Source organism: Eumetopias jubatus, unplaced genomic scaffold (assembly GCF_037043125.1).
Source record: "Eumetopias jubatus isolate StellerSeaLion01/CBP00866 unplaced genomic scaffold, mEumJub1_p1.0 scaffold_1, whole genome shotgun sequence".
NCBI classification, from domain to species: Eukaryota; Metazoa; Chordata; class Mammalia; order Carnivora; family Otariidae; genus Eumetopias; species Eumetopias jubatus.
Genome location: NW_028274807.1, coordinates 15816700 through 15829821, shown reverse-complemented (window position 1 = coordinate 15829821; position 13122 = coordinate 15816700). Strand labels below are relative to the sequence as shown.

The following is a 13122-nucleotide window of genomic DNA, read 5'->3' as shown; positions in this document are numbered from 1 at the left end:
GTCATCGCCTTAAATTATTGAAATGATGCCTTTCAATAGGTATTGTCCCCATTTGCCAACAGGAAAATGGAGACTTGGAGAAGGAACTTTAGGAAATAACTTTGATAACTTGCCTAACTTACTAGGCAAGTGAGAATTTCAAAGCAGGATGTAAACTTAGATTTTGGAACTCATGCCCTTAATTGCTATCCTATTGGGACCTGGCCCATTTCAGCAGTGGAATATACTTTTTTACAAATTTGTATGTTTATTCACTAATTGACTAATTGAAAGATTTGATAGAGAAGTGTGAGGAGTGAAGTTTGGATCTAACTTTTCCATAAACTGGGCTTAGGAAGGATTTGACTTTCTTTGTCAAGGCTGCCTCCACACTGGGCTGGGTAATAACATGACTCAAAACAATGGGCCTGATCAGTCCTTTTCAAATTCAAAGAAGAAAACCATTTATTCTAAAACCACACTTCCCTTTGACATGCAATATTTTCTTAGATGGAGGAGACATGTCTCTACTTATTTTATAGCACTAATAAACCACCCCTGAATTTCCTTCCCTTTTTAGTTCTGTGCTGGAGACTAGCTTACTGAGCAGCAACTCTCAAGTCATTTTAGGTAAATATAAAAGAAATTGGCCTGTGTTTCAGATTTTATTTTTCTGAAGGTGTTTATGTTCACATTTTATTTATATCAAAAGCCTGGATGAAACCACATTACTCAGTGCCCCTAGGAAAATCTCTTTACCACAACATGGATCATGAAACAAGCATATGAAAAGCAGTCTCACACCATGTTTTGGTTATCAAAACAGGGGGCAATGAAAGGATAACTCAGCAGGGCTGGGGTTCTCACACTCTACGTATTCCAAAGAAAGAATTGGCTTTTGACTAGCTTCTGAAAGATGACGTCCGAAACCTTGGACTGTCCTGCCTGATCATAGTGTTTCTGTATTCTTTGGGATAATGGGCAATGCTAGACAGTTTAACAATATGATTTAAGGGTGAATGCCTATTTTTGTTGATCTGGGGCCCTGGGCCATGCTGTATCAGTTTGCCCTCTGGGAAGGCTAGAGACTGAATAAGGTCAGCGACGGGGATGCTCTATGCCTATGTGACTGACTGACACCAAGTCTTGGGTGAGCTTCCCTGGTTGGCAACACTTCACACATGTGGTCCCACATCATTGCTGTAGAGATTGAAGTACTGTCAGTGCAAATTTCCTGGGAGAGGACCACTAACAGTTCCCACATAGTTTCTCCTGGACTTTTTGCCCTTTGCAACCTTTTCCTTTGCTGATTTTAATCTATATCCTTTTGCTGCAATAAACTGTCAACTACGAGTTTAACAGCTCTTCTGATTTCTGTGAGTCCTTCTACCAAATCATCAAACCTGAATGTGGTCTTGGGGATCCCAATGCAATCTAGTGAGATGTGGCCCCTTAGGAATGAGGACTAACAACAGGATATGGCTTTATAGACTCCTTACATTTTGCTGTCTTCCTGGTATGTAACATTGTTGGAAAAAACTGGAGGAGATTGGAGTTCTGAAGGAAGAACTTAGTCTTTGTGGAACAAATGGGCAAAAAGTATAGATTTCCCATCCTCTCTGGAAATTCAGAAATATTCACTAACCTGACACTGATGGACAAGGCAGTTTTCTAAAAGAGAAACCTTCCCAAATAACACCCTTCCCCGTCATTTCCTAAATTTACTCTCTCACTGATTCCTCTATTAAAATCCTAATATCTCAGCCACAGCATAGAGCTAGTAGGAATTTGTCTCTTAGTATGAATTAGCTAGTTTCCTTTGTGGGGGTGGATGTTGCCGGGGATCCAAAGTGGTGGGAGAGGCAGTGAACATCCTGAGCATCCAGGATGCCAGCAAGAGCGACCCACAAGTAAACTGGGGTTTGGAAGTGGTCTGGGGAAGGTAGCAAAGCTATAGTCAAGTACTCACAATCTCAAAATTCAGTAATTAGGGCAACAACTGTAGAAAATCCAGTGAAACATGGCACAGAGGTTGGCATATTATAATTTCAATATGCATTTTTCAGCTTTTGAGAGAGACAGTGAGAAATTGGGAAAAGAGGACCATATGTCGAGTTGGAAAACACACCCGGGTGATTCCCCTGGTCACACAAGGTCACGCAGGTCCCCGGCAAGGGGCTATCTTGGGCTATATGCACAAGCCAAGAAATATGTCTCTTGTAGACAAGTAAGGATTCTGCCTCTGCATTTCAGAATCTCTTTTGTTCCTTATTGACTACAAACCGGCATAGCCGCAGGTACCATCAAGTAAATTCAATTCTATGTCCTGGAGGTTTTGTATATATTATCTAATTTAATCTGTAAAGTAACACTGTAAAGGATTATTACACAGATTTACAGATAAGCAAGTGGCTCAGAGAAGTTACATAACCTAGTCAAGTCATTTATTTATTCAGGGGACATAGCCAGTACTTAATCTAGGCTTTCCTCATCTGCAAAGATCTTGCTTTTTCCACTGAATTCCACAGCCTGTTGTCTTTCATTACGGGAGCAGCAGGGGACACTCAGGTGGACACTCAAAGGTGCCTCCTTGGACCATGATTATAGGAAATGCTCACATGTAACATAAGGCTACTGACTGAACTTGATGCTGTGAATGCATTTGAAGAACTGGGAAGGCCAATGACAGATCAACGTTGTGTTGTTTCTATGATTCCCATGCACTATTGAATCACACACAGTTTTTGCTCACAATCAGAGAGGAATCCACCTAAAAATGGGCCACTCCATTATCCCAGTCTATCCAAAAGCCAGTAGATTGAATCAGCCCAAGTGCTAAGAGAAATTTAAACGTAGTGAAAAGAAATGAAGTAGATTTTGTAAAGTTACTCCAAACTTCTATTGAGTTAACACTTCAGTTGATAAAACACTTTCTTTTTTTAATCTCAAGTTGTTTTAAATATCAAGTTTCACTATTTTTGAACTCTATTGACTCAGTACCAGGTTTCTTAATTAACGCAATTTTAACCCTATTTTTAAAGTCGGTATCTTTTTTTCTTTAATTAGATCTATGGATCTTAAGTCTGGAGTCAAAATTTTTCAGCTTGGACATGATTTTCAGATTTGGATACGTTTTGACATATATAATATTATTTGAAGATATTATTAGTGTATGATGTTCTAAGAAATTTTTAATAGTTAAAAATATGAAAGAGGAAATTAGATAAGTAGGTGGAAGTAAAAACACGTGGGTATTTTTAAACATATTTTTAACAATTTCTATATTATATATTCATACAGGCATCTGTATATGTATGTAGCACACACAAAAATATAACTATAAAGGGCAACAGGAAAATTCGCCTTGGAGTGTAGTGGTATAATGCATATGATTTCAGAGAATGCAACTCTATTCTAGTAATGGCATTACTTAAATATAAATAGCGATTAGTTTGCTTCAGGATAATCTCTGTCTTCACTACGCATGCCTATTTTCTATCTACAGGAACTCTCTTTGGACTTTTACAGACTTATTTCAGGGCTATATGAATATTTTTCATGTAACATCTTGGTCTTAGCAGAAACTCAATTCTTATTTATTTAGGATTAGTTCCCTTATTAGATACATATTTATTGAAGGCCTGCTTTGTGCCAGGGCTTTTCTAGTGCTGGGGATAGAGCAGATCATAAAAAGACAAAGCCTCTGTCCTCATAGAGTTTATATTCTCGTAGGGGAAAGCACTAAGCAAACAAATCGAAATATAACGTATGAGGTCATAGGGGTACAGAGCGAAGGAAAACAGGCCGTGGGAGAGAGAATAACAGGCCTCTCTGCTGAAATGCATTCAAACAAATGGAAACAGGGGAGGGTTTTAGGCAGTGAGAGCCACAAATGCTACAGACATGAGAAAGAGTGAACCATGAGATCTGAGGAATGCAGACCCAGTGGAACTGAAACCACGGGGCTTTTCATCAGGAAGGTAGGGAAGAAAATGGTTTGAGTATAGAGGCAACCTGAGAACAAAGATTTGTTAGATCTGGGCCCCGGCTTGCGGACATGGCATGTGCTCTTCTTGATTCAGAGATTAGTCCACTGGATACCTTTAAACCTACCCTTTAAACTCGCTGTAACTCAGTTTCCACATCCCCAAATTGGCCCCCTTTACTAGAAGCCAAAAGGAAACTGTGAACTGCAAAATGGCCTCTTTGAGTGAATAAAGGTCAATATTACTTCATGGGATCAATTTCAAACTGTATCTATTTTTTTTTTCTTTTTATTGTGTCTGTATGAGATGACAGATGCTAACTAAACTTATTGTAATTATCATTTCATAATATATGTAAGTCAATCTGTTATGCTGTATACCTTAAAGTTATACAATGAAGTATATCAATTCTATCTCAGTAAAACTGGGGAAAAACAGATTTGCGTGGGATCCGACTTCGAGTGGGTTCTGTGTTCTATTTTTTTTGACTAGTATAGATGTTACCTGATATATCTACTCTCCTCATGTTTAGTACCCTGGTGAGCCCTTCTCTTCTGCTCTGATAAATCTCCATTTCCTTTTTTATAGTTTACAACAACAACAACAAAGACTAGAAATCCTTTTCTTAGGTGAGATGACAGTAGTAAACTTTAGGCAAAACAGGACCTCTTCCATCCATTGGGACTTGGCTCCACCATACTTTCTGCCCATGGGACTGCCATTTGCCCAGGACCCTGGCAGCAGTCCTGGGGGAGTAACAGCACCCCATGCCTGGCCCGAATTGGTGTGACTTGTGTGACTCTATCCTTGTTCAATGATTTTCCTCATCTCATTCAATATGTATAAACTGTCCTGTCAGCTAAGTATAATTGAATGCAACAGATGCTTTTTTTGGTAAATTAAGCCATACTTATGATGAATATTTAATGTTTGGCATGAATCCACATGCTGTGTTAACAGATCCAAACTGTAACTTTTTTAGTGGTATATACCAAGGACAGGTAACAATTATTGGAGATCTCAGACTGTGGTAGAAATCTCATTGGGAGGCAAGGTGGGTGGACAGAGGGTTTGAGCCATATTTGAACTCACTGGAATTACAAATCTAAGAGGAAGAAGAGAGAAACAGGTGTATTAGCATACCTCTCTGTCTCTGACTCTCTCTCTCTCTCTCTATCTTGCCCCCTTCCTTTTCAGAAGGTCTAGTATTTCCCTAGATATTCTTTACTTGTTCCTATTCAAAGCAATGTTTCAAATCATCCAAGGCTCATTTGTATCAAGATGTTTCCATCATCTCTCAGAATACTTTGTATACTTTACAATACAAACTTCAGGTTTGAAAAACAGTCAGGAAGCTTTAACATGGAATCATCCAGAACCACTTAATTCATTCATTTATTTTTTTCTATTCATTTGTTTCTCATAAAAAATGGTAGAAAAAGAAAAGAAATCCCAAGTTCATTTCTCTGCAAGATGATCAGTTATCGGTAAATTGCATCTTAAAAGCAAGAGTGCTTCTCCCGATGATGGGAACAGAGAATGAAATACTATGCCAATTTCAAATGCTATTACCTGCCCACATTCCCAGTATCTTTCCCTTTAGATGACACGATTCCTACATAGAAAGCCTTTTTAAAAAATTTCCTGCTCTTTTCTTCATCATGCAGGGAGCTTCATTAAAGAAATAAAGCTAGGGGAGGTGTGTTTGACAACGAAAGACAAATGATGTTAGTGAGAAGCTCTCTGATGAGGCAGTTTGCAATTTATCTGCTCAGCAGAGTACCTCTCCCCTGTCAGGATGTGGGCCTGGCATCTGCTTTGAGAGGAACATATGGCTGGTGTAAATCACTGTCAATGTCTGCAAAGGTGTTCCTGTACATATCCAGGCAGGAAGAATGTGAACACACCAACAGGATGTGAATCTGGCGTTTTTCCACGTGTGCACTGCTTGCTGAGATGTGACAGAAATGAGGAAGGCAAACTGGTTCTGCATCACTCTTGTAGGCAGCTTGCTCCTCTTCTCCTGCCCCCCTTCCAAGGCCACATTCCCAGGCCTAAAATTCTCTCCACTCAGCCTTGCTTTGGTTTCTGATTTGTCTCCATTTGGCTGACAGTGACGGCTACTCCTGTTAACTTTTTTTTTTTTGGTCAAAGGCACATACAGTCAGAAAGCTGAAAGCAGCAGTTTTTGATAGTAGCCCTGCATAGGCTTTCAAATTACCTAAAAAGTTTACTCCTTCTTTTCTCATTCAAGTTAAGGCACAGGTTATAATACTTTCACGCACACTATAGAAGGCATATGACATTCTTAACCTAACCCCTAAAGGAATGCAAACGTCATCTCAAATGATTTTATGTTAAGACTACTTACTGTCATCATGCCATCCAAGAGGCCAGTCTCCGGCCTGGGGGGCGCCTGCAGTCTCTCCATGGACCACTTCTCAATGATGGAGGACACGTGAGGGTTGTCAATATTAAGCAGCCGAAACCCAGTCATGTTTACACCACTGTACCTATAGAGCTCCAAATCTAAAGCAAATAAGTCCTGCACAGTATTAAAAATGACAAAAGGAGAAAGAGTTAACATTTTCAATGTTCTTTATGAAAAACAGAATAATGATTGCAGAAGCAACAGGTAGATTAAAACTAAAATAGCTGTCCTCACACTGCTTCATGAAAAAACATTTCCCATTGTCCTTCCCTTGCATGCTGCCTGAGAAACTCTAAGAGTGAGCAGTTTTCATTTTCCTCTATTTTTTGCAATACTATCAGAATTTGGATAAATCAAGAAGAGGATTTGGCTGTTAATAATTAGTATGCCCTTGGGCACAGGTTACAATATTCTGAGAAGTTAGAGTTCTGTTTCTAGAATATGGTGTTTGGGGAGTTGGAAGGAATCTTTGTGCCCATTTGGTCCAATGCTTTTATTTTACAGATGAAGACTCTGAAGTTCTGAGTGGTGATGCGACCAGTCCAAGGATGACCCAATTGTCAGCGGCAGTACTGCTCTTCTCCAGCACTTCTTGCTGCCTCAGATCTTGTAAAGGAGATGAAATTTGAACTTGCATATGCATGTGATAGGAAGATCACTTCCAGAGGGAAAAAATTACCATTCCCTGGCTCATTGACCCATGCCCCATACAATGAGGGCATGAAGAATGTTCGCTGGACGCAAAATCTGAGTCAGAAGCGAAGGGTTCTCTTCAGAGACTAAACTGGAGCATAGGGTTGTGTGAACACGAGTATCATAACAGTAGAACTAGTTCCCTTTCAGACAATGTTTCAGGAAGAAGAGTTTAACCCACTCACATTTTCCATTACAGAGGAGACCGAGTGTAATCCAGAGGTTTATGTTGATGCATATTTATTTTGTTAAAGACTTTATTTATTTATTTATTTATTTATTTATTTTTATTTGAGACAGACAGAGTGTGAGCGGTGGGGGTGGAGGGCAGAGACAGAGGGAGAGAGAGAGAAGCAGACTCCTCACTGAGCAGAGAGCCTGACTAGGACCCTGGGATCATGACCTGAGCTGAAGGCAGATGCTTAACCGACTTGCCCTTGTTGATTCGTATTTAAAATGATATAAAATTTCAACCTTCTTCTTGTGAAGAAAGCTTTGACTCTAACATATGTCATTAAAAATACCTCACATTTTGAATAAACCAAACTTTCAAAGTAACATTTAACAGGAAGAAAAAAGAGAAAAACTTCCATAAAAATTTCCGAACAGTGTAACTGTTTTATGGAATTGCAGTGGAAATTAGTACATGATCAGTGATGACCGAGGTTCCTAAGGAGAAGTAGCTTCAGAAACACCTCATGACCTGTATTTGCAGAAGATATGCACAGATTTGTTCTTTTGAATAATTCTTTACACTGCTATCCTTTCCCAAGGTAACGTTGGATTAGACTGTAGAGCTTTAAGAGGGCAGATCTGTGCTCCTGGCTCAGTATCAGAAAAAGAGTACTGCCTTCTCAAGTGTTATATTTTTCCCCCTTGTAGTACATAACTTTCTTTCTTCTTTAAGTTTTATCAGTACTCATGGGCAAGAATGGTAAAAATATACAAAGCAAAACATGGCAGAAGGCAGATAAAACCAAAGGAAAATGCTTAAGGAAGTAAATTTAAAGAATAAGACCCTAAAAAGAATGATATCCTTTAACATCCTCAATGAATGGAAGGAAAACTACTCAAACTACAAGAAGTCAGAAAATTCCAGGATACAAATGGGATCCCTCATGGACTCCACAGTACATAATGCAGTGTGCTATAATGAATACTGTACATAGGTGCAAAATTAGGTTGGCCTACAAACTGAGGTTCCTATGCAATATAGAATAGGGAAAGTCCAGGGTCCGATTTTTAACATCTGCTTGTCAGTGAAGGATGAAAAAAGAAGACTGTGAGGGCAAGTTGTTTGTTCCCAAATTGTCTCCGTGAAGACGAGACTTTTCAGGTTTCATTGTTCGAATTCTTTCTCAAATTTCAACAAAACCAGCTCTTAAGAGTGTGCACAGCCAGGAATGATAGAAAGTTCTGAGGCAGGTGTCCATGCTGCCTTGAGCAGAACCCAGGTGTTCACGGTGACGGGGGAAGGGCTGTACTTGTGACCTGACTAAGATGCTTTGGAGTTCTCAAGGGTTTCTTCAAATGTTCTGACAGAAGCTCTAATTAGGATGTCAATGAGGGGAGGGAAGATCATGGAAACTTTAGTTCAAGATTTTCTGCCCTGCATCCTACTCCCTTGCCCCAAGCTCTGGAACAGTGATGATTTTGGCACCTGCCCCAGTACATTGGTCTCACAGTGTCCACTGTAGCCTCATGCTTCCTGAGATACTTGAGTGAGGAGTGGAATTCACTGCTTCCATCAGTAGTATGTATTCAAGGACAGCTGCCTGGTTCTGGTTCCAAATTCTTTTATTTCCCTTACTCACCAGCTTACCTTGCCAGTTTTATTTGGTAAAATGTTACTCTTAGGAAATTTCCCAGAACCTGGGTAGATTTCATTGGACACACTGTTACAGATTAACAAAGAAAATTGGTTTTTTGTTTTCTTCTCCTGTGAGAAACTGGAGTGTGTGTGTGTGTCTGATTTTTAAAAATTGAATGAGAGCTATCACATCATTTTGATGTGTTAAATGCCCTAAATCATTCTACCTTGATATGATAGTCTCAAAATTTAGGATGTTATGGTTTTTTTTGAACTTCTTAGGCTCAGAACCATGATTTTTTTTTTTTATGGTGAAAAATGTTCGCTGTGCAAAGCATCTCCCCTGCTCCTTTTCTTGATGATCTTCAAAACACTTGACCAGTGACCCCTGGCTAACCTAGCTATCTTATCTACTGGACATAAGCAAGTAAATCACATAAGATCAAAAAAGCCAAGCATACACTTTAGTGTGCCTTCTAATGTATGTAGAAAATGTAGATGATTCTTCTTTATGACTAGTTTGCACATTGACAGTTCCTGTTTAATGAAAGTATCATTTTAATCCCTTTCCAGATGCACATGCACTGATGCTAGTTAAAAAAAGAAAAGAAAGAAAGAAACTGCTGTTCAGCATTTCTGGATTTACAGGATTCTTAGGAAAGTAAGATAAATCTCCATGACACTATCCTGCCTCTGGCACTGGTGGGGCTGACTTTTGAAATAACTGGAAACGTTTCCTATAACATAGAATTCATTTCCACCTGAAGTGCTTACCAGGGTTGTGAAAAAGTAGTGATAGTACTCAGTCATCATGCCCATGAACAGAATCTGCAAAAGAGAAATAAGGGGAAAGAATCAGAAACAGAATTATAATAAGAAATAGATCATTAGCTGGGCAACTGCAATAGCTTGAGGACACAGAGCAGGAAGGCGCTTTGGAAATCCACAGATTGAGCCGATCAGAAACCTGAGACAGATCAGTGGCTGATGAGGATCCAGGCCATTAACCTCCATCCAGTGTTCTTTCATTAGACTACGTTCGATCTTCATTGAAGTGGTAGGTCTAATTTAAATGTAAAAAAATTTAAAATAGCTTATGTGCAACAAATTTAATATTTGGATCTGACCTTAATGACAGTGTTTGCTGTCCTTATTGATTAAATGTCTGATGCTTAGATAGATATTTCATTGATCTCCTTAGCTTTAATACTTATCATACTGTCTCGGAGAAGAACTCATTAAATGTTGAATTGCAATACTGGTATGTAGATATATTTAAAAGAGGTTTTAGACATATGCATATCTCTGAAGCCTTTCTCCCTACTGCTTTCCCATCTTATCCCACAGTGTGAGTAGGGGAAACGAGGATTTGTTTATAGATAGAAGGATGGGGACTGTTCTTGTACAAACATCACACTGCCTCTTAATTTTGATCCTCAGTTACCTCTTGGGATTGTGACAGTTGCAGACATTCTGTGCGTGTTGTTTTCACGTGGTAGGGAAGGGGGAAAAGAAGTGAAGAGAAAGGGCAAGGATTCTAAGCAGAGTATGTTTACTAAAATGTGATCTTACTTTTAGATTCCTGGAAATGGTGTCCACTGAGAAGAAACAGTTGCAGATGATTTGGAGATAAGGAAAGTTTTCTGTATCTTCTAAATCAAGGGTGTCACCTTCCTTGGGTCGGGGGAGGTCAGCAAAGGACTATTTGGGTGCTGTTACTTGGTATTTGTATAGCAATAAACAGAGAAGTCTCAGAAATAAAATTTCCAAGGCAGTTTTCCCCACAACTCTGATAAACTCTGAATGCAAGTGAGAGTCCCCTCTGGAAGTTTTAAAATCAGATATTCTTGACTCCATCACAGAGACAGCCTGAACTGGAATTTCTCAGAGAAGAGCCTGGGTTTCTGTATTTCACAACAGTGGTTGAGGAACACACTCCGTGGAAAACATGTCCACTCACACCAAGGAACAGGCTTTCATAACTTCAACTGAAGAGGTGGATTGAAAGGTCTCAGGAAAGACAGCAGCATGTTATCAGAGGTCCTAGAAAGTTCCTAAGATATGTAAACTCGAATAATTTTGCGTGAGAAGGGATACAGAATGAAGAGGGTATTCCAAGACAGCACAGGACACACCAATCCTGCCCTTCTTTTGCCCTCTCTGCTAATGTGGAGACCAGAGGAATATTTAGTGCAATTGTAATGTCATGAAGGTAAGATAAATGACAGGAAACTCTGAATCATGAGCCCACCGCGTGTAAGTCACTCCTATGGCGATAACAAGACCAGGCACACAAAAGAATTTTAAAAAGGGTTAGAATTGCTTTAGGGCCATCAATAATGTTTAAAGCCATGCATAGTGAGGTCTTGTTGGCTGGTCTCTTACATCAGCGGAGCATAAAGAGCTAACCTGCCGGGGTCAGTCAGGAATCCAGTTTTTCGCTTTAGATATTAGATAGTGTAATTGCAGCCAAGACTACCTCTTCAGAGAGGACGGGGCAAATTTTATGTCAAGATAGAGAGCTAGACACTAAGATTTAAAATATTGTTTCTGAAACTGAAAAAGAAACAAAAAGGCACCTGAATTTTTAGCTTTTCATTTGGGATGACTTTTCTTTTAATATTTGGTTATGGAGACATTTGGTCACCAATTGAAGGCATAGGCTTCTCCCGCGCTTTTAAAGCAACCATTCAACTAATGCTTCTTATTATTTTTTACCTCCTGGAGGCAAATATTCTTTGATATACCTCTTATTTAATGTTAGAAAAAAAGTTATGAAGATGCAGTGAATATTCAGCTAACGGGTCTACTTTTATTGCAGAAAGAACCCTGGGGTCCTCTGAGTATGCCTTTCATTTAGCACACTAGAAAAATCTCCGTTCTTGACTTTCCTGCCTAGTTCCTGGGCCAGTGCCTCCTGGTTCTTCCCTCAAACATCTTAGAAATGGTAATTAAGAAACAGGTAGAGTCCAGCAACCCTCAGTTTTTTTCCCGAGATTAAGAATTCCTCAAAAACTAATGATGTAACGTGTGGTGATTAACATAACGATAACAAAGAAAGAAACAGGTAGAGTCATGAATCATTCACCTGCCACCTTTGTGGACTCTCTAGGACACGGGTGAATGAAAAGCTTCTGGGTAAGAATAAAGTCAGTAGCACCAAAAGTGATGATTTGAAAACAATTGTCCATGTGAGAGTCTGTGGACTGGTTGGGGCCAGCATCTCTGTTGTTTAATAGTAGTATAATTTATGAATAAAACTATTGCATTCACATGATGATTTTCTCTCTGCATGTTGGTATTTCCACTAAAAGTCATTAGGGATTAAGAAAATGTCACATCAAGATAAATGTCAGTTTTTCAAATAAAAAAGTATAATCATGATATGGGGAGTTTTCTAATCTTTGCAAAACTGACTTTTTCCTTAGAAAAACTACCTTCTTTGAATTTTGATAGTGTACTTGTCTGCCAGACTAAGCGGGAGGTGCTGACCTAGGCAATGTATACTTTACCAAGGCAGTATTGCTAGAAACTGGCTCTGGCTATCTTTAAATCCTTTTTTAATAGCACAAAACACATCACATCACACACACTAATGTGTAATAAATGTGGCCGTCCATACTATTTATATTGATGGGATATTATCCTTCATTGCTTCCACTAATATGTTCTTTTAATAATGGTTGTTTCTTAACAGAATTATTCTTATTAAATAACCCTTGACATCATATCATTGACTTAGACTGATAGACAGTAAAACATCGAGCCCTTTCAATAACGTTACATATCTATAAGAGGGATAATACTGAGTATCTACTACTCTTCTTGATTTTTCAAGACCCATAGTTTAGACATAATTTGTGCCATTGCCAATTTCCCAGCTGGAAGGACAAATGGCAGGATTGCATTTCCTGCCCTCTTGTGTTTGGGTGGAGCCATGTGCTGGTTTTGGCCAAGGAGGTAGGAAAGATACTGACTTAGGTCATCCTCTAGAGATTTCACCCTGCTAGATGACTAAGGAGGCTATGAGGACCATAGCAAGCTGTTTTTGTTCTGAATAAATACAATTTCCTGTTTCATGAGTACTGGAAGGCATGTAAATGCTCTTTTTATGACTTTGTTTTGAATGCTGGAGAGTTGAAGGTAAAAATTGTGGGTTCTCCTTTAGCAACAAGAATACAAGGTATATATTCTATGTGTGCCAATGCCATTCAGCTTTGTTT

General features: G+C 39.1%; 1 protein-coding gene across 9 annotated transcripts in view; it reads right to left on the bottom strand.

Annotated features, from left to right (window-relative positions):
* The window catches only part of GRIK1 (glutamate ionotropic receptor kainate type subunit 1), a 362944-nt gene that overhangs the window by 97046 nt on the left and 252776 nt on the right, over positions 1 to 13122 (bottom strand). For all 9 annotated transcript variants that reach the window (XM_028116006.2, XM_028116022.2, XM_028116012.2 and 6 more), the window contains 2 exons: positions 9674 to 9727; positions 6337 to 6510 (listed from right to left, as the gene is read on the bottom strand). In XM_028116006.2, coding sequence (XP_027971807.1) covers positions 6337 to 6510; positions 9674 to 9727 — 228 coding nt within the window. The remainder of the gene's footprint in view (positions 1 to 6336; positions 6511 to 9673; positions 9728 to 13122) is intronic.